The 21,978-nt window shown below is 39.6% G+C and overlaps 1 protein-coding gene across 3 annotated transcripts in view; it reads right to left on the bottom strand.

Annotated features, from left to right (window-relative positions):
- Lama2 (laminin subunit alpha 2) overlaps positions 1-21,978 on the bottom strand; it is a 597,153-nt gene that overhangs the window by 119,361 nt on the left and 455,814 nt on the right. For all 3 annotated transcript variants that reach the window (XM_085689751.2, XM_085689745.2, XM_085689747.2), the window contains 4 exons: positions 20,026-20,124; positions 10,210-10,321; positions 4,487-4,649; positions 2,975-3,185 (listed from right to left, as the gene is read on the bottom strand). In XM_085689751.2, coding sequence (XP_085545877.2) covers positions 2,975-3,185; positions 4,487-4,649; positions 10,210-10,321; positions 20,026-20,124 — 585 coding nt within the window. The remainder of the gene's footprint in view (positions 1-2,974; positions 3,186-4,486; positions 4,650-10,209; positions 10,322-20,025; positions 20,125-21,978) is intronic.

Raw genomic sequence — 21,978 nt, 5'->3', positions numbered from 1 at the left:
TATAAACTGTCTAGATTTTTTACATTATAAATTTGATTCAGTTAGTAATTATTCATATTCAACCTGAAATGGCTGAGTGACAAACAGCGGTTAGATTTGATCAACATTTAAATGTTAGGTCAGGTTGCTCTCTTTGCTCAGAATAACAGTATTTAAAACACAAAGTTGAGGTTACAGTTTATGTAAGCCCCTAACAAACCCTTTAATGTGTAACTTTAATATATGATTCTGTATTTTTGCTGCTTCCTATAGTGTTTAAACTGTGAACAAAATTCTTTAGTCACATAATCCAATTTTCTTGTAGCTCAAAGTTTGGAATATGCTTTTATGCACTGGATATCTATGTAATTCTTCCACAGGTACTCGTTTCCAATTCTACCAACCATGAATTCTCTGTCAGTTATGTTACCTCTCTTCCTGAATTTCTTTTCATGTGACTTCCCCTATTTCTGAAATGTTCCTTACCCCTGCTTCTATCAAATGGGACCTATTCTCTGGGTCCAGAACAAGTGTCAGAAGCTTTACAAAGCGGCAGAGCAGCTGCCCATCCACTTCATTACTTCCATGATAATTACTGAAGTGCTAGCATGGTTTGCTCTTTGCCTGTGTGTCCCTCCAAGTCAGTTCAGGTTGTTAAAACCATCAGAGTTGTTGTTTTTCATCAGTGTGCTTAGACTTGAGGTTGTGTCTGAGTTACTAGAGGATTTATTTTGTTTCGTTTGTCTTTTGAGATGAGGTCTTGTTATGTAGCCAGTATAGTTTGGACGTTATTACCCTTTTGTGCACCTCACAAGCACAGACATTACAGGTGTGTGTCACCATTTCCAACTTTGGAGGCTATTTTTAAGAACAAGGTTACTAGCTGGTTATTTCAAAATAAATAAATAACTATCCATTTGACTTGGTTCTTACTATTATCTTAATAGCAGGTGCAGTACAACAGAAATTTAAAGCCATTTCATTATTAAGACCACTGTTCTCAAATCTGTGTGGCCAGTAAGCGAATTCAAAAATCTTAAGAATGGACACCAGTAACACCTTAGACCAGTCTATGAAGATTCTGCACACAAGCTCATGGATCATAGACAATGTCTCATTAATGAGTTCTTTAGTCAACTGTGTGTGTGTGTGTGTGTGTGTGTGTGTGTGTGTGTGTGTGTGTGTGTAAATGTTCACGTGAAGGTCAGAAAAGAACCTGTAGGAGTCAGGTCTCTCCACCACAAGGGGTCAGTTTTTTTAGGCTCGGGCACAGGCATTATCCACTGAGTCATCTCAAATGGCCCTAAATGACATGTGATAAAGGTTAGTCTGGCACCTACCAGATTAGTATCCCTACTGATATAAACAAATGAACAAACAAAAACCACCATACTTTATTCATGACAATTTACAAAATCCACCTATCTTATCCTGAAAGTATTTAAATAAGACTTCAGTTAAGCCTGACATATGAAACAAAAACACATAAATGAAGACATGGAACTCCAGAGCTGACTGCATAGGCACAAGCATCTGCCAGGGATGCTTGGTTTTACACATCACTAATGTGAGAAGCAGCCGGAGGCCCCATTCAATGCTCCACTATAACTCTTCTTGAAACACTTCTCAAATACTCAGTATGCTTTCCACACAAGGGATTCTAATGTCTTCAACTGTTGCCATCATATAGAGAGGCATACCTCTGGGTGCAGCACTGGGGTGTTCCAGAGCTGAGTGTGCCATGATGGAGCCCGTGACGGGACAGCCTCATCCTTCTGTGGCTCTCCAGATGCTGCTTTCTTTTGATTACTGCTAGTGTGTCAGTGGTCCCTGATTTGGTTAAGATCAGATACAGGACTTCTAGCAAAAGCCCACCTCCTCCATCTTCTACCACTGTGACAAGGTTAAATCCCAGAAGAGGGAATGTCTTCCCCAGTTTTTCCTTTAATTTGTTTTCCTTGGACCCAAAGGAAAACAGATCAACTAGAAGAACAAAAACTAAAACGTGTGGCTGGTTTAATTCTCTGACGGTGACATTCAACAAACATTATAGAAATCTTGTGCAGCACTGGAGGATTGGGCTCTTGCTGACTGTGAAATTCCACATGAGCAGAGCTGTGGGTTTCTTGCAGCATTTGGATCCATTGGGAACAGCAAGAGGTGGGATGTGTGTGGAGGGAAAGGTGTTTAGACACCAAACACAATTCTGTGCCACTGTGTACACTGCATGCCCTCCCAGAGAACCCAAGCATTAGTCATGTTACGATCAATGAAGAAAATGAAAGGATGAAGAAAAAAGGAAGCAAGAGAGCGATCAAAGGATAGAGGGGAAAAGGGATGCTGAAAAGGACCTATTGTGTTTAAAGTTCAGCAGCACTCTGGTATATGGTGTCTGTTCTCTTAGAGAAAGGAGGGGAACAACCCAGACTCATCTGTCATGTTAAACCCAATAAAAATGTCCTTGTCCATGAACTCATTCCTGAGAGGAAAGACATGAAGGTTCCCTCACTCTGTTCTCTCGGGTCTCTCATATGCTCAGTTTCCACACAAGCAGAGGGAATTGTAGTGATTGTTTGCATCCACATCTCTGAATTCAGTTTGTGAATCAGGTTGGTGAACTACAAAATTGTATGACACTGGGGCTTAGCAATTGTCTATGCATGTTCCGTTATAATGCACTCATTGTAGAGCTAGGGGACGAACTGAGACCATCTGGAGTTCTAGGTGTTGATACACTTGCCATTGATGGGGAGGTTCCCATCTCTCAGGGAAGAGCTTCTTCCATACCATCATTATAGACCCTCCATATTCTAACTGACACAGCCAGATGAACAGACAGACAGACACACACAGACACATACACACTTTCTCTCTGTTTGTTTCTTAGATGACCTCCTAGAGTCATAGTCTTAACCTTTGTGAATTTCACAATTCTAGATGAATTTAACCTGCTCCCCATTTCCAAGACAGTGATGAGAGGGCTCGTGACTCTCACCTCCAAAATGGTCATGTTTTTTTGATTGGCAGTGGACAAGCGATTAGCATCTCGTGTTTTCTCTGTAGCTTCTCTCAGTAGATCCCAAGCATCATCAAGTCTGTCCTTGTAATCTGCCAGTTTCTCACGGAGATCCTTTTCCCTTTCTTCATTTTGGGCTCTGGGCTCTCCAAACAGCCTGTTTACTCTCTTCAGAAGGCTTTCTGCTGCCCTGTAAACACCCCCAGCCCAAGCAGGCATCATAAGGTTTACTTATATTAAGCTATGTTACAAGGAGATGCTAACACAAGAAGGTTAAAAATATGTGAAAACACACCAATAGATTCACTATGCACCAAGTCAAAGTGAACTGGTGTCTGCTTGTGGCAGAATTTTTATTAAAACTGAAAAGACACGTATTAAATATAGTAGTAACCTTATACTTTTTAATTGTTTAGGGGTATTATACCATCATTACAATGTGACCAATGAAAGAAAAGTTTGGTTTTACTGTACATACAAAAGCAAACAGAACAAAATGCCAGTTGTCCCATCACAATATGATACTTTCTTTGACTATGAGGAGAGACTGTTTGCTTAGGCAACTGTAGATAGAACTCTCAGGGTTTTTCCATGCTAGAATAATACCATAATTTTGTCATTTTGTCTTTTTTTTTTTAAGGTGAGAACCAAATCAGGTCTTTGCTTTTGCTAAGGTCTACCACTGAGCTAAATCCCCAAACCTCTTCATTTTAATTGACTCTACTTTTTTTTTTACAACCCAGTGATCTAGAAAGTCCTTGATTTAAGTTACCAGCATTTCCTAAAATGTTAAAATGTGACTTATTTATCATTTATCAAATTGGTGGTCATTGCTTCCTCTTCTTCCTCCTTTTCCCCTTCTTCCTGTCTCTCTTTTTCGTTCCTTCTGCATCTCCTTCTCCCCACTTCCTTCTCCTTCTCTTTCTCTCCTCCTTAGACAGGATTTCATGTATATCAGGTTGGTCTTGGGTTGGCTATGTGACCAAGAATGACCCTCAACTTCAGATCCTCCTGCCTTCTATCTCACAAGTAGTAGAATTACAGGTGTTTCATCATGTCCACCTTATGAAGTGTTGAGCATCAAAGTAGGGTGTTGTGCATCAAGAGCAAACCCCTACTAGCCAAGTCATACCTTCAGCCTTGTAAGCTTATTGATAGTTCAAACGCTTCTAATACCAGTCATTAGCAAATCAAGCCTATCGGCCTACTTATGAAAGACAACACAAAAAGTTCTTTTACTTATTATTTTATAGATAGAAAAACATGCTTTTAATTAATTTTAAGGCAAAATAGGGAACTAAATGAAGCATGAAAAATAAATAATAGCAAACATCCCTGGATTTACAAAAAAAAGCAAAAAACAAAAAAAACCCAAAAAACAAACAAAAATAAAAAAAACATGTTCTGCTCACCTATGGGATAGAAACATGGGAAACTCTTAATGATGCTATTCAATGGATGAAATGAAAAGAGCGCAGAACATCTACTCACACCAGCTCATCCTCAGCAACTTCCTTCTGTGTTTGAAGATCTTTACTTCTGAGTTCCTTCAGCATCCGATCAATGTCGTTCTGAAGCTCTTGCAAGTTTCTCTCCACAGTCTTGTCTTGACTTCCCAACGTTTCATTTAGTTTTACAGCCTTTTCCTGTACATCTGAATGAGGGCAGTAAGATAAGTTTTGTAAATTGAGTAATGAAAATGGTACGTGCAAAGCTGGCATTCAACATCTGGTCTTCTCCCTATCTCCAGGGTGTCCCTGTTTGAGAACCAGAGGTGGGTACCATGACAGTTGGCAGTGATGGAGAAAATGTGACATAGCTCTCTATGTTACACTTCTGTTGAGAAACCACAGCAATGAAAATATTGTCTGTCTAGCCTCAAAAGGAGGACATATAAATAAGGAACAGATTCAGATTCTCTTTGGGTCAAAGGTAAAGACGGGATGTATAGGTTAACACCATGTGATCGAATACACAAGATCATTCGCATCGGTGACCAGTCATACCCAGTCAGTTTTAGGATACTGAGAATGGAAACGTTATCATCTGTGAAGTCACTGAACATGGACCTGCCTTTGCATCTTCACAACTCCTCATCTTAAATTTTTAAAGGAGGGAAGGAACAGCATTTTAGGGAGGAGGGACATAGACTGGGCCATAAAGATGCATGTCTTCAGCAGTCACATCTATCCCGGAGACTGTGTTTACTATGCAGTAAGTGGGATTTCAAACTGTGCTCTTCGGAATATTAGCATTCTCCAGGAGCTTCAAGTACTCTACAAATGATGTCTGTTCTGCCAAGAAACTGCTTGATAGGTCGGCGTTCTGGGCAAGATTTCATTTGGAAAAAGAACTCTCTGTCAAATGAAACTTTAAAAACTTGGTGAATTGAAACAGTTACGTAGCTCTAGCATTCATTTGGCCTCACAGTTTCTGGATGTTCTATGGGACGTTAATTTGGTGAGTTGAAGGGAGATATTTTCTCAAGCTCTTTGTCTTTTGAATATATACTTCTACATTATTACCATGAAAATCCTCCGAGTGAGGAGTCTGGCCTGCCCTAGAGGTATTTTCTAACATTTAAAGGTTTACTTGAAGACCTCTTTAAGATGTAATAAATCTTGAACTTTCCCTACTGGAGAGATTTGCTCTTTCAGGTTTGCAGTATGCAGAGTTTCCAAGTCAGATGCACACAGCAGTCAGGGGGGTCTTTGACTAGATGGCTTAGGATGTGGTGCCCCATCCAGTGGCAGCAGCAGCTTTTTGGAAATGAAGATTCCTAGGTCCTGCCACAGACTGACTCAGACAAAGAGTCTGCGAAACCAGAACTAGCATTCTGGTGCTTGACCAATTCCTCCAGAAGTTTTTGCTGGGGTATAAAGAACACTGACGAATGCAAGAAGCTGTGTATATCTCAGCTGCTCTTTCCAAATCACCCCTTTTCCTTGTAAATGTGTTTGTTTAGAAAGCTGTTGCAACAAACACTTGTTCCTGATTATCAGAGCTGTAGATGTCATGATTATTTTCCTTCTGAAATCTTAATGCAAAATTTAACTCCGTGTGATAGTAGGTAGAGACGGGGTCTCTGCTATCTTACAGTGTCTTTTATAGTCTGTTCCCAAAGATAAATCTCCCCAGAGAAGAATTTGGTAGGAAAAAAGTGATCAGAGAATTAGATGAAGGAAACACAGACCTCAGCGGCATCTTTTGGAATATGTATGTCACATTTTTTCCACTAAAATGTAATGTGAAGACATAAAGAAATCAACAGGGCACACACAGTTGGCTGCAACAACATGATGCTGAACTAAGAAGGAAAACAAAATTTGTAAATAGAAGGGACTGGATCAGAGGTCAATGGTAGAACATTACCCAGCATGCATGAGGCCTCAACTCAATCCCCAGCACTGAGAAGAAAGCTAGTTGAGTAAACAAGGTTTGATCCTCTACTGCTGATGTAGGTAGAATCAGAATTTAAACTAAAGATCAATATTATTTAATTCTTCATTCCAAGGTATGCAGTGCCCCTTTCAATACATTTCCTACCAAGCTGAAAATAAGTGCAGAACATACCACTTGAATTGACTCTACTTATTCTGATCTTCTTTCAGAAGAGGGTTTTATGGTAATTGAAATATTTTAAAGTGAGGGTAAAATCACCATGAGGGGACACAAGAGGAAAAGAAAAAAAATGAGAAGTAAGGAAATGTTTCTAGATGGAAAGGCGAGCCATATTATTTGTTCTGAAATATCCTAAACCAGCTTCAAATTTTGACAGCAGCCTATGCACAGCAGAGAACAAAGAGGGCCTTCTTAAGAAAAGCATCTGTAAAACAAAACCAACCCACTTCTTGGAGGAAGCAAATATGTTCTCTTTGTTAAATCTGAAAAACCCTCTTACCAGTAAGTTTATCCTGGAGGAAATTTGCTAGTCTGTTCTGAGAACCAGACAAGAAAGAAAATGTCTAGTATTAATAAATTCCCGCTATAAGTCACGACATAAACACTAATGGAGTTGATCTCTGTCCTTCATTAATTCTAACCCATGAGATAAAATGCAGCTCCCTCGTAATCTGATCAAGAGTCACGGCATAGTAGATGTACAATTACAGTAGATATAAAAATACATCGTGGTTGAATGGAAGCTGATTGTCTGTGTAGAGGCCATGACTCATAATGCAAGACTTTATGATAGGTGAGCACTTCATCTATCTAAACAAAACTGAAACAGACAAATGCCAGGCCGAAGCATCTGCTTTCCCATAGCAATGTACTGCCACTAATAAAATACAAAAGTCGTCCTAATACCCCCATTACTGAATATTAGGTCAAGGAAAAGAAAGTGTGGCTATGTAGGATAACCTGCTTAATCTTTAGGCAATTCTTTCCCCTCCTCCCTGTCTTTTTCCTTTATTGTCTTCCCTCCTTATTTCCTTTCCCTTTTTTCTCCTCTCCCATAAACTGTTAAGCCTTCTGTAGCCAATCTTACAGAACATCTTAGCTTGAATTTAGCATATTTCAGGTATATGCAAATTTTAACTTTGTTTTAATTGTGAGTGTCTGCTGGCAGAAGTGAGCTTTGTTCCTATTTCTTCAGATACAGCTATCCCACATGATATTTTTGATGTTGGAGTCCCCTCTGTGTTCTGTGATTACCATTAATAAATAAAGAAACTGCCTTGGCCTGTTGATAGGGCAGGACTTAGGTAGGTGGTGAGGATTGGACTGAATGCTGGGAGAAAGAAGGACAGAGGCAGGGGACACCATGGAGCTGCCACCACCAGAGATAGACTTGCTGAAACTTTGCTGGTAGGTCATGACCTCGTGGTGATGCACAGATTAATGGAGATGAATTAAACTAAGATGTAAGAGTTAGCCAATAAGAAGCTAGAGCTAATGGGCCAAGCAGTGATTTAATTAATAGTTTCTGTGTGATTATTTTGGTTCTGATAGCCAGGACGAACAAGTGGTTCCTTGCAACATACCTTACATGAAGAAAATGGTGCTGTCGCTGCACAGATATATTCAGATTGTCTGACCAAAGCATAATAGAAGAAATGAAAGCTACCACTTACAATTGACAATGCTTTTTCATCTGGAGTACAGACCATAGATGTGGTGAAATACTATCTTTACACTGTCCCTCGTGGTGATAGTTTGTTTATGATCTAACAAAAAGATCTTGTCTGAGGATTAGAGTGCAGAGATAGCCACACTAGTTAGCCATAGAGGCCAGGCAATGGTGACACAAAACCTTAATCTTAGCACTAAGGAGACAGAGGCAGACAGATCCCTGTAGGTTCTAGGCCACCCTGGGCTACACAAAATAAATCCAGCATAAAAGAGAAACTGAGTCAAGTGGTGGTGTCTCACACTTTTAATCCTGGTATTTGGGAGTCACATGCCTTCAATCTTAACACTAAGAAAGTGGAGACAGGAAGGACTATGACTGGGTAGAGAGAGGAATATGAGGCTGGAGGAGACAGGAGCTCACAGCAGTCAGTCTGAGGAAGCAGTCAGTCTGAGGACAGGATCACCCCTTTGGTCAGAACGTTCGTAGAGGTAAGAACCCTAGTGCCTGGCCTCTCTGCTTCTCTGATTCTTTCACCCATGATAGCTGACTCGTAGTTTTTATTGTTAAGAGCAGTTAAAATTCATGATACAGTCCCTAGTGGTGACTTTGTGTGGTGTACAAACTGTAAGATGGTATCCAGAAAAACAACAAAGAAACACCAAAAAAAAAAAAAAAAGCCCATGTTGATCAAACTAGCAACTATACTGTGTCTCTCTCTGGGGTGGGAGTGGGGGAGTCAATTCAAAGAAGGAAGCAAGCAGTGATGACCCTGGTGAATACTGAAGCATATATTAGCAGTTATGTTTACAAACAAGTGGCTTTTTACAAAATATTTGTTTAATCACACCTTGTGTATTTGTATGTATACCACATGCATGCAGATGCCTTTACAGGCCACAAGAGGGAGCTGCATCTCTGGAACTGGAGTTACAGGAGGTATTTGAGCTGCCTGATGGGAGTGCTCAGAATCCAAGGTGAGTCTTCTGCAGGAGCAGCAGCTCCTCTTAAGCACTGACCCCCAGACCAAAGCTGAAATGATTTTAACATGAGGCACTAGGAGTCTGTTGGATGTTGAGTGTTTGAGACTTCAGACGGAAGATGGGAAAGGTTACCTTCAGAGATCCATGTGCAAGAGAAGGGCTCTGTGTCATACATCGGTTGTTTGGGGACATTTTCAAACAGCATCCATGGAAAATAATGCCAGGGAGAACAAAACAGTTTCATGGACCAGACCAAGGAGCACAGCGAGGTAACTGAGAAACTTTGCTATAGAAAGCAACGTGTTGTACTTCAGAATGGACTCATTTGAAACCACCATTGCTCCAGGCAATGGGGGAGTCAGTCGTTATTGATGTTAGACCACCAGTCAGAATTTGCCTTGAAGTTTAGCTTCCATTCCCTCTATTTTTTTCTATATCACAAAGCAAAATAGAACAAGTTCACACCATTGTAGAACAATGAAGACGCTTAGCTTCTTAAAAAAAAAAAAAGAAACCACTCTTTGAGTCTTCTGAGCATGCATGCATATTGAACATTTATTTATAGAGACTGAAGTGCTAAGGACTTCTTAGTCTGGGCTTGTGCCCAAAGAAGCGGCTTCCACTTTAATTCTCAGTCATATCAGGAGATGCCAAGAACTAATTCCTGGGGAATTGTGGTCTACATGCCAGGGAGCCTCTAGTGAACTCATGCAGCCAAATCCTGAGCAACAGATGCTCTCTCAGAACCGGTACCAAGTACTTGAAGGGCCGTTTTAAGACATGAAAGAGCAGTGCTCATGTACCAAATGGATGAAAAAAATAACTTTTAAAGAGAAAGGATTAATAAATTGTAGATAGCTTTGCTTAGAAAAAAATAGCCAAGCATAGGTTTTTCAATTAATTGTTTAATTATCCTGGAACTGATTTCCATTCTACACCCATAATCATTAAATAATCAACCGCCATTGCTCATTTGACTCTGTAGACTGTAGATTTCAGCTAATCACAACCCCAAGTAGCTCAACCAAAATACTCTTTAAACCTAAGACTTGAATTTAGAAAGGACACATTTCTACAAGGGGAATAGCAGCCCCATAAAATCCTTTTTTTGATTTTTCTGTAGGGAAAAAATAAAAATAAAAATGTGATTTTTCTCATACCTTCAGCATCCTGGACAAGGCCTTTAATGAATTCTTCCAAGGATTTTGCTCTTGTGTTGGTCCTCTCAGCATCTTGTCCTGTTTGCTCACCATCTGCTGTCACTTTGGTCGCCTAATGATCCAAATTTAGGAGAAGTATAATTAATAGAGACGATGAGGTTCGAGCTAGATAAGCTCCCCCTGGCTGCATTTTCTTTCAGATTTTACTTTGGGCCAAAGGCAATCGATGAATTATTGATCAGATGTGCCGGCAATGACACCCCACACTCAAGTATACAATTAAACTTTATTACTTTTTCTATTAAATGGAAATCAGAGAGCTGTGTTTGGTCCTATTAAAACCCCTGCTATATGTGGTGACACAAATGTGTTAATACACAGTTATTTTGAAGTATCTTCCAGGTTCCAATGCCAAAAGTCTTTAATGAAATCCTCAGCCTCCACATGCTACAGTGTGTCTATTTTTTATTTTCTGAAACCGTGTGTGTGCTGCAATGATCTCTTGAGGGTGAAACTGGCCGTCTGTCTCAATAAGCTTGATCCTATGGATTCACTTTAGATCAATATGCTAATTAAGAAACAAAGCGGGTGGGGAGTAGTTAGCTACTCAGTACTAAATGCCTGCTTTGCAATATTGCCAAGATGCCAAGAAAACATGACGGCAGAATTTTAATGCTTGTTTTCCTATATGACATCACCAGAAATATGGCTGTTAACCACAAAATCACACACCATGGTCAACGAAATGAAACAAAAGCCTCCAAACAACTCTACCTTCCAAAGTGCAACCTAAAACATACTCATATATGTTGTTTATATGTTTACAACTCAGTATGTTGTAAAACATACTCATATGATATGTTGGATCATACTGGAAATACACTGGAAATACTTTGACACAGTGGGAGTGATTTGAAGTGTTCTTTGCAGACATAACACGGTCAAATACAAATAGACTAGATGATGTTAAAGATTTCTTTAACCATAATGCAAGGTTTATTAAGCACAATGGCATGGACTTAAGCTTTATTTCTTTATATAATAGGATTTCCCTTTTGTTCAAACCTGCTGGTAATCTAGTTACTGACACTGAAATAGAGAACCAAAATGTCTCTCTGTGTGATATTGCATGAGGTTCAAGTTTGCTTAGCAGTAACATGCTACAGCAGCAGTTCTCAACCTGTGGGTCACAACCCCTCAGGAGTTGAATAACCCTTTCATGGGGTTGCCAAAGACCATTTTGCATATCAGATATACACATTAGTATTCTAACAGTAGAAAAATTACAGTTATGAAGTAGCAATGAAAATAATTTTATGGTTCGAGTTATTGCTGCGTGAGAGGCTGGATACTAAAAGGTTACAGCAGTAGGAACCACTGCACAGTCTTGCATTAGAGTTCTTGCATTCTATAGAATGACCAGAGAATTAATGTTTTTTATAAATATACATTGAATTTTAAATAGCAAATGTTTGTTTGACTAACACAAAACATGACAAGAGATGCCTCAGGAATTGTTCTTCATTTTATTTTTTACACCCAGGGGCAACAAGAAGTTGAATTAATGGTGGAACCTAAACTCCAACTATTGTTACCCAATTTTTACATCTGCAAGCATTAACATCACAAGGATGAAAAGGGAAGTAACCATTGGAACCCTCTTAAACTCTTGCTTGCAGCAGGGAGCAGTGACCTGGAGAATGCTAACCAATGTGCTTAATACTCTGATTTATTCTTCTGAGATATTGATAATGGGATTCCTTAAGATTTTTTTACAATTCTTTTTAGAAATAAACTGTGCTCATAATTTCTAAGTATGTCAGTTGTTAAGTATACTAGCAATTTCTTTCAAATCAGGGCTCTTTAGCTATTTATACCCAATATACCCAAGGCTTAGATGGGTCAAATAAAATAGCTTCACACACACATACACTCACACACACACACACACACACACACACACACACACACCTTTTCAATGTTACTTTTGGTTGCTAACTAAGGTAAACTATTTAAGATATTGTTATTCTGAAATATACTAGAAGTTTTTGTGGTCTAAACTATACCCTGACTCTACTCTCTGATACCATTGTGATGTTCACATGTCAAGGAACACCATAATGAACTTGATCTTCAACATGGTCATCTTCCACTATCTTACAAATGAATGTATCCACAAGCACCAGTATATCCTACTACATAGAAAATATATTTTTGACCTAAAGTTCATTTTTTTGCCATAACACTATCTTTTCTATATTACCAACCAATCACATAGTCACACCAACAGGAACACTAACCTTCAAGAATTTTATACAGAAGCATGGCAGTGGTGGTTCATGCCTTTAATCCTAGCACTGAGGAGGCAGAGGTGGGCTGATCTCTGGGAGTTTGAGGCCAGCCTAGTCTACGAGAGCTAGTTCCAGAATAGGCTCCAAAGCTACAGAGAAACTTTGTCTCAAAAAAGAAAAATAAATTAATATAGCTTATCCTTTAAAATGTATGTTAGTATGCTCTCTCTTATATTTAGATGGCCAAGAACATAACCATGTTTTTCTTCTCTTGACTTACTCCATTTATGGAGTATTATGTAAGAGACTTCATTAACAAACACTTCAAATTCACATTATGCCAGTATTCCAGTATTACTCAGGTGAGAATCATGATTACAAAGGTGATCCCTAAGGCCCCACAGAATGAGTCTCCCTGACTCCTTTTCAACACATCACGTAAGCCAAGCAGTTCCCTTCTTTGGATCCCCTGGTTTCTTATTGTCTTGATCAGAATGGGCTTCTCCTTAATACTTTCAGAGATTTTTACCTTACTTCATCCATCCTCTTTAATTTTTTTCTCTTCTTAGCATGGCTGTTAGCAGGGTTCCTTAACTAGGTGTCCAGATTTTCTGTAGACAAATATTTCTTCCACAGCACAATGTATTTGGGGATCTCATTTATTTTAATGAACAAATAACTAACTTACCTATATAATGACTCCCCTTCTCCTTCAGAAAGTAAACATGACGAGGGCAAGTTTTGGTCTGCTGTGTTCATCATTTTGTACCTAGCTCTTAGTATGGTGTCTAACCTCAAAAATTAAATAGCCCCTGGGTGTGTTTAAATAGGTGACCAAACCATTTTTCTCACAAAACTTACCAGTGTTTTAGACAATTTGTCGTTATCTGTCTAATTTCCACCTTTGGTTGCTAGGATTCTGTCTCACTTTCTTATTCCTGAGCAAACCAGTCGTGGTATGTGGCAAGTAGCAGGGGATCTAAAATGTTGGATGATTGGCTGGTATAAAAATAATAAAACCAACTACCCTTCTGAAGTGCTAAAGCCTGCTGGAGAAATCCCAGTGTCATTCAGACTGACCACATGCCTGGTGCTTTGCTTGCCAGTGAATGTGGACGGCAGAACAGGTTTCTGGGCATCTCTCACTGTTCACATGGAACTGCTACTTATGAGCTGCAGCTGAGTACTTGGGAGGAGAGCCAGGCAAGAGTCCCTCCATTTGCAGGAACACTACGTTCTACCTCGTAGCCTCTTGGTAGCTCAGAGTTGTAATGACACATGAGACCCCAGGATGGCGAAAACAGGGTGAAGGCATATGATAGTTGGAGTCCTCAAACAGTTCAGGGCTTAATTAGGGTGAGTCCCTTCTCCAGCATGAAAGATAGCCAGCCTTTGCCAGACAGATTCTGTGGAGATTCACAAGGGCTTACAATACACTCCATCTCAGCTACCTTCCCTCCTAGAGACACACACCAAAACATGGACCCCATTTCTACAAGGTGGAAGTGAAAGTATGGGAAACCTAAATGGTCCACTTGAAATGACAGGTACGGAGGTGAGGGTGAAAGAACACAGACTTATTGGCATTGATTATTTTTTAATCTGTGTCAGGTGCTTTGCATGTCTATCTAACATCCATGTATATGAAGAAATCACACGAAAAAGGTTGAGCATCCAAAGCGGGAAGAGGCCATGGTTGTACATTGTGTACTTATAAGCATTTAAAAAATTAAGACATTTCAAAGTCCACATCAGAGGATACCTAGATAGGCATTTCAAATCATGTCTCATTGTACTGTAGGTAAGTCAAAACAACCCCAGAACAGAACCTATAAAGGGGGTCATCTAGAAATGTTTTGTCACTCAGGGCAGTAGACACCTGCAGAGGTGTCACTTGGGATCACCTCTGCTTTTGAGGGCTAAGGATGTGCTTTAGCTTTGTTTATTCCTAAAAATACTCATCAGACCAAAAATGCGCATCACCATTCCAGACAAACTGCAGGGGGTGAAACTCACCAAGAACAAGTTCATTCAGGACAGGCTGTTGGTAATGCTACCATCAGATGTGAAATATCAGCTGACAAGATTTGCCTATTGGATTCAGTCTGGGTGTTTTTTTTTTTGTTTGTTTTAGAAAACTGACATTCCTCTCTCTTAGTCATTCTCTGTCTTCGCATGTGTCTTATCCTTTGACTACTTGACCAATACCTTTTACTTATTCTAATATGCTGCACACTCTTGCTTTTATCCTCTTTGATTTTTCTTTCTTTTTTCTCTCATTTTAAGGCTTATTTTTTAATTTACATACAACCACAGGTTTTCCCACCCTTGCCTCCTCCTGCTCTACCCCACCAGACCTCCCCATCCTCTCCTTGGACAGGGTAAAGCCTTCCATGGGAGTCACTCTTCGTTTTTCTTACTTCTATACATCCCTGTTTGTATACTGCAATCTTTCCAGTGTTCCTTTTCAAAAATGCTCTGTGCACCAACACATTTCTTTACTTCTGATTATCTTTTGAAAATACGCTCACTCAACTAGATTGTTTTCCCCTGGCTTTTAGATTTTGTTGATTTACTTTAGAGTATTTATATGCAGACAGTATGCTTGACCATTAGGCAGACATTAATTTACTTCTGAACGGTATGACTTTTACTTCCCTGTGGTAACTCAAACAGGCCTCACCATACCTTTTAAATTCAGTACCTCATTTTCTTGGTTGGATATTACTAGTGTCTTCCATTACAGGCTTCTCTATGTTAAAACAAGAATCTAATGGAGCAAATCTAACTGCCTCATAGACAACATTGCTTAAATGCCATCCACCTTTGCACCTGCAGCCTTATATGGGTTTTTGCTATAATTAAATTTCAGATTTAGTCATTTACATAATATTTTCAAGGGTCATCTTCAGACACTACCTGCACTGTCTATCTAAGTGGCAGTAACTTACTCCCCAGGCAAGTTGTTAGGCCTACAACAAACAAGGAAAGAAACAGGAAGCTGTTACCTGGCCCTGTAGAATGGTGAGAGAGACCTCTCTAAGGTTATGTCTTTCTGAATATGTCCTGTGTTACTTTTCAAAGATGCAAACCAAGCCAGCAGGATTTGCTGCATATACCCTCGCACCCTTAAAAGCACAAGACGATTAATAAAGTACGATGCTATCAACCTGAACTTTGATTTTTGAAAGATGAAAATAAAGCATCATCAACACATGCCATTGTAGGCATTAAATATTGAAAAACTAGTTTCATTGCTTTATATATGCTTCATCTTCATTAAGCTTTATTTTCAACAGACAGTAAAAGACAAAGCAAAAAAGCTAAATTATGATATTCAGGCTGTTGCTAGCACTATCTTCTCATAGATATAAAGCACATGGGAGGCAGCTATCAAAGAAAGTATCTAACTTCGCATAAGTGCTATTCCATTTTAGCACAGTTTTAGAGAAATTCAAAGTCAGTGCTGATTTTTGACTTGTCACATGTTTTGTAGCTGCTCTCATGCTAATCTTTTTTAGCCAGGAATGTTAGGGAAATAGATGGCTCTTTCAAGATAAGTACAAAATATGTAAGCACTTCTAGGCGAAAAGACAGGTGTTACACCAGCTATGTGGAGTGAAATTGCACGTGTCTCAACCAATATAAAGACTAGCCATCAGAGGAATGGAAGTTTTAGCTGTGAGGCAACTTTGGAACCATAGTGAATCTCAACCTTGGCTGATGTCGGAATCATCTGTGAGGTGTTCGTGAAAATTCCAGCATCATGATTCTTGGAGTGGGTGGGCCTTCTGTCTATGTGTTACTTTCATTGGTTAATAAAGAAACTGCCTTGGCTTTTTGATAGGACAGAATTCAGATAGGTGGAGTAGACTGAACAGAATGCTGGAAAAAAGAAAGCAGAGTCAGGCAGATGCCTTGATTCCCCTTCCCGAGATGGACGCTGGCTAGACACATGCCAGTAAGTCAGGACCTTATGGTGACATACAGATTATTAGAAATGGGTTAGTCAAGATGTGAGAGTTAGTCAATACGAGGCTACAGATAATGGGCCAGGCAGTATTTAAATGAATACAGTTTCTGTGTAATTGTTTCCAGTGTAAATAGCTAGCTGGGTGGCCGGGCACCAGAATGTAGCCCACCGCCCCCTTTTACAACAGATTCTCATGGTTCTGGGCCCTGATCTGGGTAAATTTCACAATGAAACTCTAGTCCAACACAGTAGGTATTGGAGAACAAGAAGTTGTAGCCATTGCATGGATCATGCTCTGGCCCAATCACATGACTCTTCACTCATGCGCTGGCTCTTTAGTCTACTATTGGATACCTGAGTCCTTTATTCCTCTGCTTATGATTTTGTATGTTTCTATGAATGTTTGAATTTTCAGGGCACCTTGATCACCTTTAGACTCTTCTTAGTAGAGCAACTTGGGAAGATGTGATTTCTACATGGAGCAGAGTACCATGGAAAAGGTCCTGGCAGTGCAAAACACTAAGGAGAAACTAAAGATGTTAGAATAAAGATACTTTTCATTCAAACAGCCAATCAGGTATGCTGTAGTAACTTAAGATGTTAGAAAGAGAGGAAACTGGAATCTGGCTATATGGACAGCCTCTGCACTATCTTTGTAACTTCTTAAATATCTAAAAAAAATAAAACATAAGGTTGATTAAAAAAATAACATTGGCATTAAGCGCAAATGGGTCATAGTGTAGCATGAAAAACTAAACGTTCCCAGAATGTAAGAAAGAAGACAAAATTATAAATCCTCTTGGGTAATGATGATGACTTTTGGGCTAACATACCAGCAGTAAGGAAACATTTTTTGATAAGCTAGACTACATTAGAACAACAACAAAAAAAAAAACCCACCTGCAATTATAAGAAAATAAAAAAATAAGCCACGGGACAGAGAACAATTACCCTTACAAAGAACCTGTAAAATTCAACAAAAAGTCAGACTAGGGAGAGGCCTGGGTGGGTAAGGTGCATGCTGCACATTCATAAAGATCTGAGTTTGGATCTCCAGCACCCATGCTAAAAGTAAAAAAAAAAAAAAAAGCTGAAAATGATATTCTGCCTCCATGATGACCCCACCCCCAGAATATAACAATGCCAGAATCCGTTAAGGACAAGAATAACAGCAACACCCATTCAGTGCTGCTGAGAATGTTTCACGCCGTTTGGAAGAGATGGAGACTTTCTTACAAATCTAGACACACTCATTTAAGAAACATTCCAGCAATTATGCTGCTTGATATTTACTCAAATGGATCGAAGGCTATGCCCATGCAAAAATCTGAACGGAGATATTTATAGTCAATTTCTTCATCGTGCTAAAACTTGGGTGCAACCAAGACATCCTTCATTAAGTACATGGATAAATCAACTGTGATGCGTGAAGACAGTAAGTAGAGTACTTATTATTCAGAGCCAAAAAGTAATGAACTATTAAGCCATGAAAGGATGGTGAGAAACCTTAGGTGTGTAGAACCTAGGGAAAAAAGCCAGTCTGAAAATACCGCATTTATGTTTCCAATTACACTGTATTCTGGCTAAGACCACACTATGGAGAGTCCTTAGCATAGCGAAACTATTCTGTAGGATATGATCATGTTGGATATTGACTGTTGTGCATGTGTATACAATGTGTACTGGCAGGAGTAAAGGTTAAGTGGGTTAGAAACTGTGGACAAAAATACTGTAGCGCTGTAGGTTCCCTACATCGACAAATGTCCCATTCTAGCTGGGCAGGTAAACAGTGGGGCAGTGGAATGTGGGAGGGTGGAAAATGTGCAGAAACTTCCTGCACCTTCCATTCAGTTTTGCTTTGCACCTTTAACGGTTCTGTTTCTAAAAGCATACAAAAAGGTTTTTAAAAGCATGCAAATTTAGTCTGCTGAAAAGAAAAAAAAAGCATGGGTTGAGACAAAAAAGAGATCAGACACCTTTGGGGAAATAGTACTCGTGTCTCTACACTGAGATCACTAGGCTACCCATGGTCAGTGAGAGCAGGGACAGTGCCAGCTTCACTTGCACCTGTATATGCAGGTCTGCCATGGTGCCCAAAACAGTGAGACCCAGCACTCAACTGGCGAGGGAGGGAAGTGCTACCATGGACTTTCGTTTCTAATTGTTCCTCACCAGGTTAAACTACCCCAGTTTTAGGCATTTCTTGTGAATGCTTTTGCTCACTTATTTCATGCTTTATTATGTATTTGAAGAAAATTATAACATCCTACGTATACTTATACACACACACACATCCACAAACATACATGACTAATAGTTCCAACAGAATGGATGGAGCCTCATTAGTATTTTTCATCTGTCAACTCTTAACCTGGACTTTGGATGAAGAGGGCAAACAAACAGAAATGAGTTGACATGAATTTAATTTAGCAAGACTTGTTTAAACTCTCTTATTTGGTAATATTCATGTGACAAAGTCAAAGGTAACTATCATTAAATTAAAAGCATCACTAACTTTAACCTGAAACTCTGTTCAGCCTAGACATTCTGCATTGGTGTGCTGTGTCTTCAAAAAGGTATTTCTGATGTGATTTGGACCCTTAGGACTGTGGTTCAGCTCTATATGTTTAGAAGACATTTGTTCATGGGGAACGTAGATGATCCATGAGACTCAGCACCCTAACTTTATCAGGTTGTGTGTCTATTGTTAGTCTATTTCTCTGGTAAGGCTGGACAAAGTCTTTCTTTAAATCGACTATGTAATCTCCAAGAAGCTTCTAACTGCAACATCTTTGATCATTTAAATCTAAATTTATGTAATCCCCAGGATCCTGGGGAACAGGCTGGTTTTCATGTTCATGCATCCTTCTGTCCACAAGATGGCAGACTTTATGCTATTTTCTCCAGTCTCCAAGGGTTAAAAAGAACTCAACCCTTTTGCAGTTTTGAAAATCTAAACGTCCCAATTTCCGGGAAAAGTCGGATAGAAGCAGCATGGGTTTTACAGCCTGAGTAACTGGTGTTTTAATCGCTCCAGATTCTGACAATAAAGATTTCATTTTCGGAGTAGGAGTACTACTTGAGACTGTATTTCTCTAGAATAGTAGAAACCCCACAAAGACTAAAGACACAATTGTGTTTTTTTTTTTCCTTTACATAAACAAGGACAGAGTTTTTGAAACTTAGAATTGATAAAAAAAAAAAACCACAAAACTTTTACAGTGGAGGCTACTAGGTAAAGTCTTCAAAGTACAACTGTTATTAATCTTTTTCCTTGACCCATGCCAAGTATGTCAACCTTGTTTATTTTAGTGATGTGTGTGTGTGTGTGTGTGTGTGTGTGTGTGTGTGTGTGTGTGTTTGGAGGTGGGGTCACTGGGAAAGAAGACTTCCTCTGGAGAAGAATTAGCCAACCATTACTCCTGGATCCCATGAACAAAGTTGAAAATTAGAAAGAAGGTTTCAGAACAGCACTGCTGTTTTCTTTAGTGAGGAGAAAACTGGTTTGGTGAGGTCTGTGGGCTTAAGACGACGCGTGGCTTTTCCACTCACCCTGCTCAGCAGTTCATTCATTTCCGTCACGAGGGTGTTCAGATTGCCCTCTGCCACCTGAATGAGCCTCTCCGGTGCCCGCTGGGGTGAGAGCAGATGCTGAAAAAGATTTCAGGCCATGTACATCTTAGTAAATGGTTTGGTAGCCATGCTAGGGTCAGACAGAGCACATTTTTTTTTCCCTGCATGCACTGAATACTTAGCATTGCTGTCCGCAATAGAAGAGAAACTACCCTTAGTGGGCACTCACTCACGCACTGCCATGCCAGGTAGTCATGTAAATGTGAAGACTTGCTGCGGGTTATTGAGAAATTACCATGTTCTATTTTTTTTTGTTTATTCCCCCCCACCAACCCATTCACTTCTTATAAGAACCCTGCGAGGTAAATGGCACCCCATTTTCTGGATGAGCGAACTCTGGACTGCAGAGAATTTTTACAAAAGGTCACCAGCTGGTAATTGGTTGTACTTAGAACGACTGTTGGATTATTAAGATTCCCGTTTCAATCAGCACAGCTGTAGTTCACAAGGGAGAACGAGAGCAGCCCCGACTGCAAGGACCTTGCTTGGGAATTTGAACCTGTGGTCAAGATTGGAAGTAGTTGGCTTTACACACACGCTGTGCAGAATCCTCTATAATCTGTAATTTCCTTTTATACAGGGCCAACCTGTGGTAGTGATGAAGGAAATTAAAATTGGTCTGCTCTGTAAGCTTGACAAAGGGTTGACAGCTCCATGTCCTTGTACAGATCATAAAAGTACCGCAGTGCCCATTTCATGACTAATAGGAGGGATCATTGCTCCTTATTAATCACAACTTCAGCCCTCCATTCCTCTAGATAAGATTCACTAGAATTTGCATTTAGGGCTTCACTTCCACTTTCTAATGACTGAAGGGACTTCAAGGTTCTGCATCTGGGAACTTGTTCCATTTACAGAGGCCAAGCACAAGTCTAAATGTGGCATGTCATTCCTTATCCTTCTCACCGAGATGTTACACGATTCCCCCATGCTGTTTAATGTCAATGATGGCAATAAGTAAATAAACCCAGCTTTGGCCATCACGTGTGTAGTTCTGGTGGCCTTTGACGAAAACTTGGGAACCACAACATAATATAATATAGTACCGAGATGTTCTAAGATATCAAAATGGATCTTAAGTTTTCATATAATAGATGTATTATAGAACAATAATTGAAGTAAAGAATGAAGGAAGACTGGAATTTAAGAATTATGGAGGTCATTTTCATGAACTCTGGAACATAAGGAAGAGAGGTGTCAGAAGTCTTTGGTGTTGATGATGCTCACGGGTAGAACCTCTTCTAGAGGGACTCCAGGAAACTCACCATCCATTGGTAACACACTATTTTTTAAAAATATGTTTATATACAACTTAAATATTTGCTTATCTAATTTATTTTCTTGTCTGCATTCTCTCTCTGTATTGAAAATAGCTGGCTGGCCTCATCTGCATGAAGGGTTTTATGTTCTTGAATATGAGACTATGAGGTAAATAGGTTGTAGTCTAGCTTTCAAGGTTGTCCTTTGTATTGCCCTGCCCCCTAGGGTTCCAGCCTTATCTCTCACACGCAGGCCTGACTTCTAATGTGACCAGACAGGCACAAGGCATCTCCCTGCCACACGCAGGTGGCTCTCTTAAGCAAGAATAGGTGGTAAGAGCATGGCCTGGGGCCAAGGAGGCCTCACTACTGACTGACTAGATCTCCCATATGAATTATTTTTGTCTCTTCAAGGTTGTAAAAAATGTTCAGCCTCAAAGGCCCTAATACTGCTTCTATTCAGATCTCCCCTCTTCACTTATTAGCTGGGCAATTGGGCTTCAGACAGAACTTTACTATGCCTCAGTTTTCTTACCTAAAGATATTTAACATAGTACTTCTTTTTTTTTTTCAGTCATTTCAGACTATTCCAACAAAAATTACCACAGATTAG

Source organism: Myodes glareolus, chromosome 1 (assembly GCF_982192425.1).
Source record: "Myodes glareolus chromosome 1, mMyoGla1.1, whole genome shotgun sequence".
Classification (NCBI taxonomy): Eukaryota; Metazoa; Chordata; class Mammalia; order Rodentia; family Cricetidae; genus Myodes; species Myodes glareolus.
Note: the sequence above shows the minus strand (reverse complement) of the source record. Positions and strands in the feature narration are given on the sequence as shown.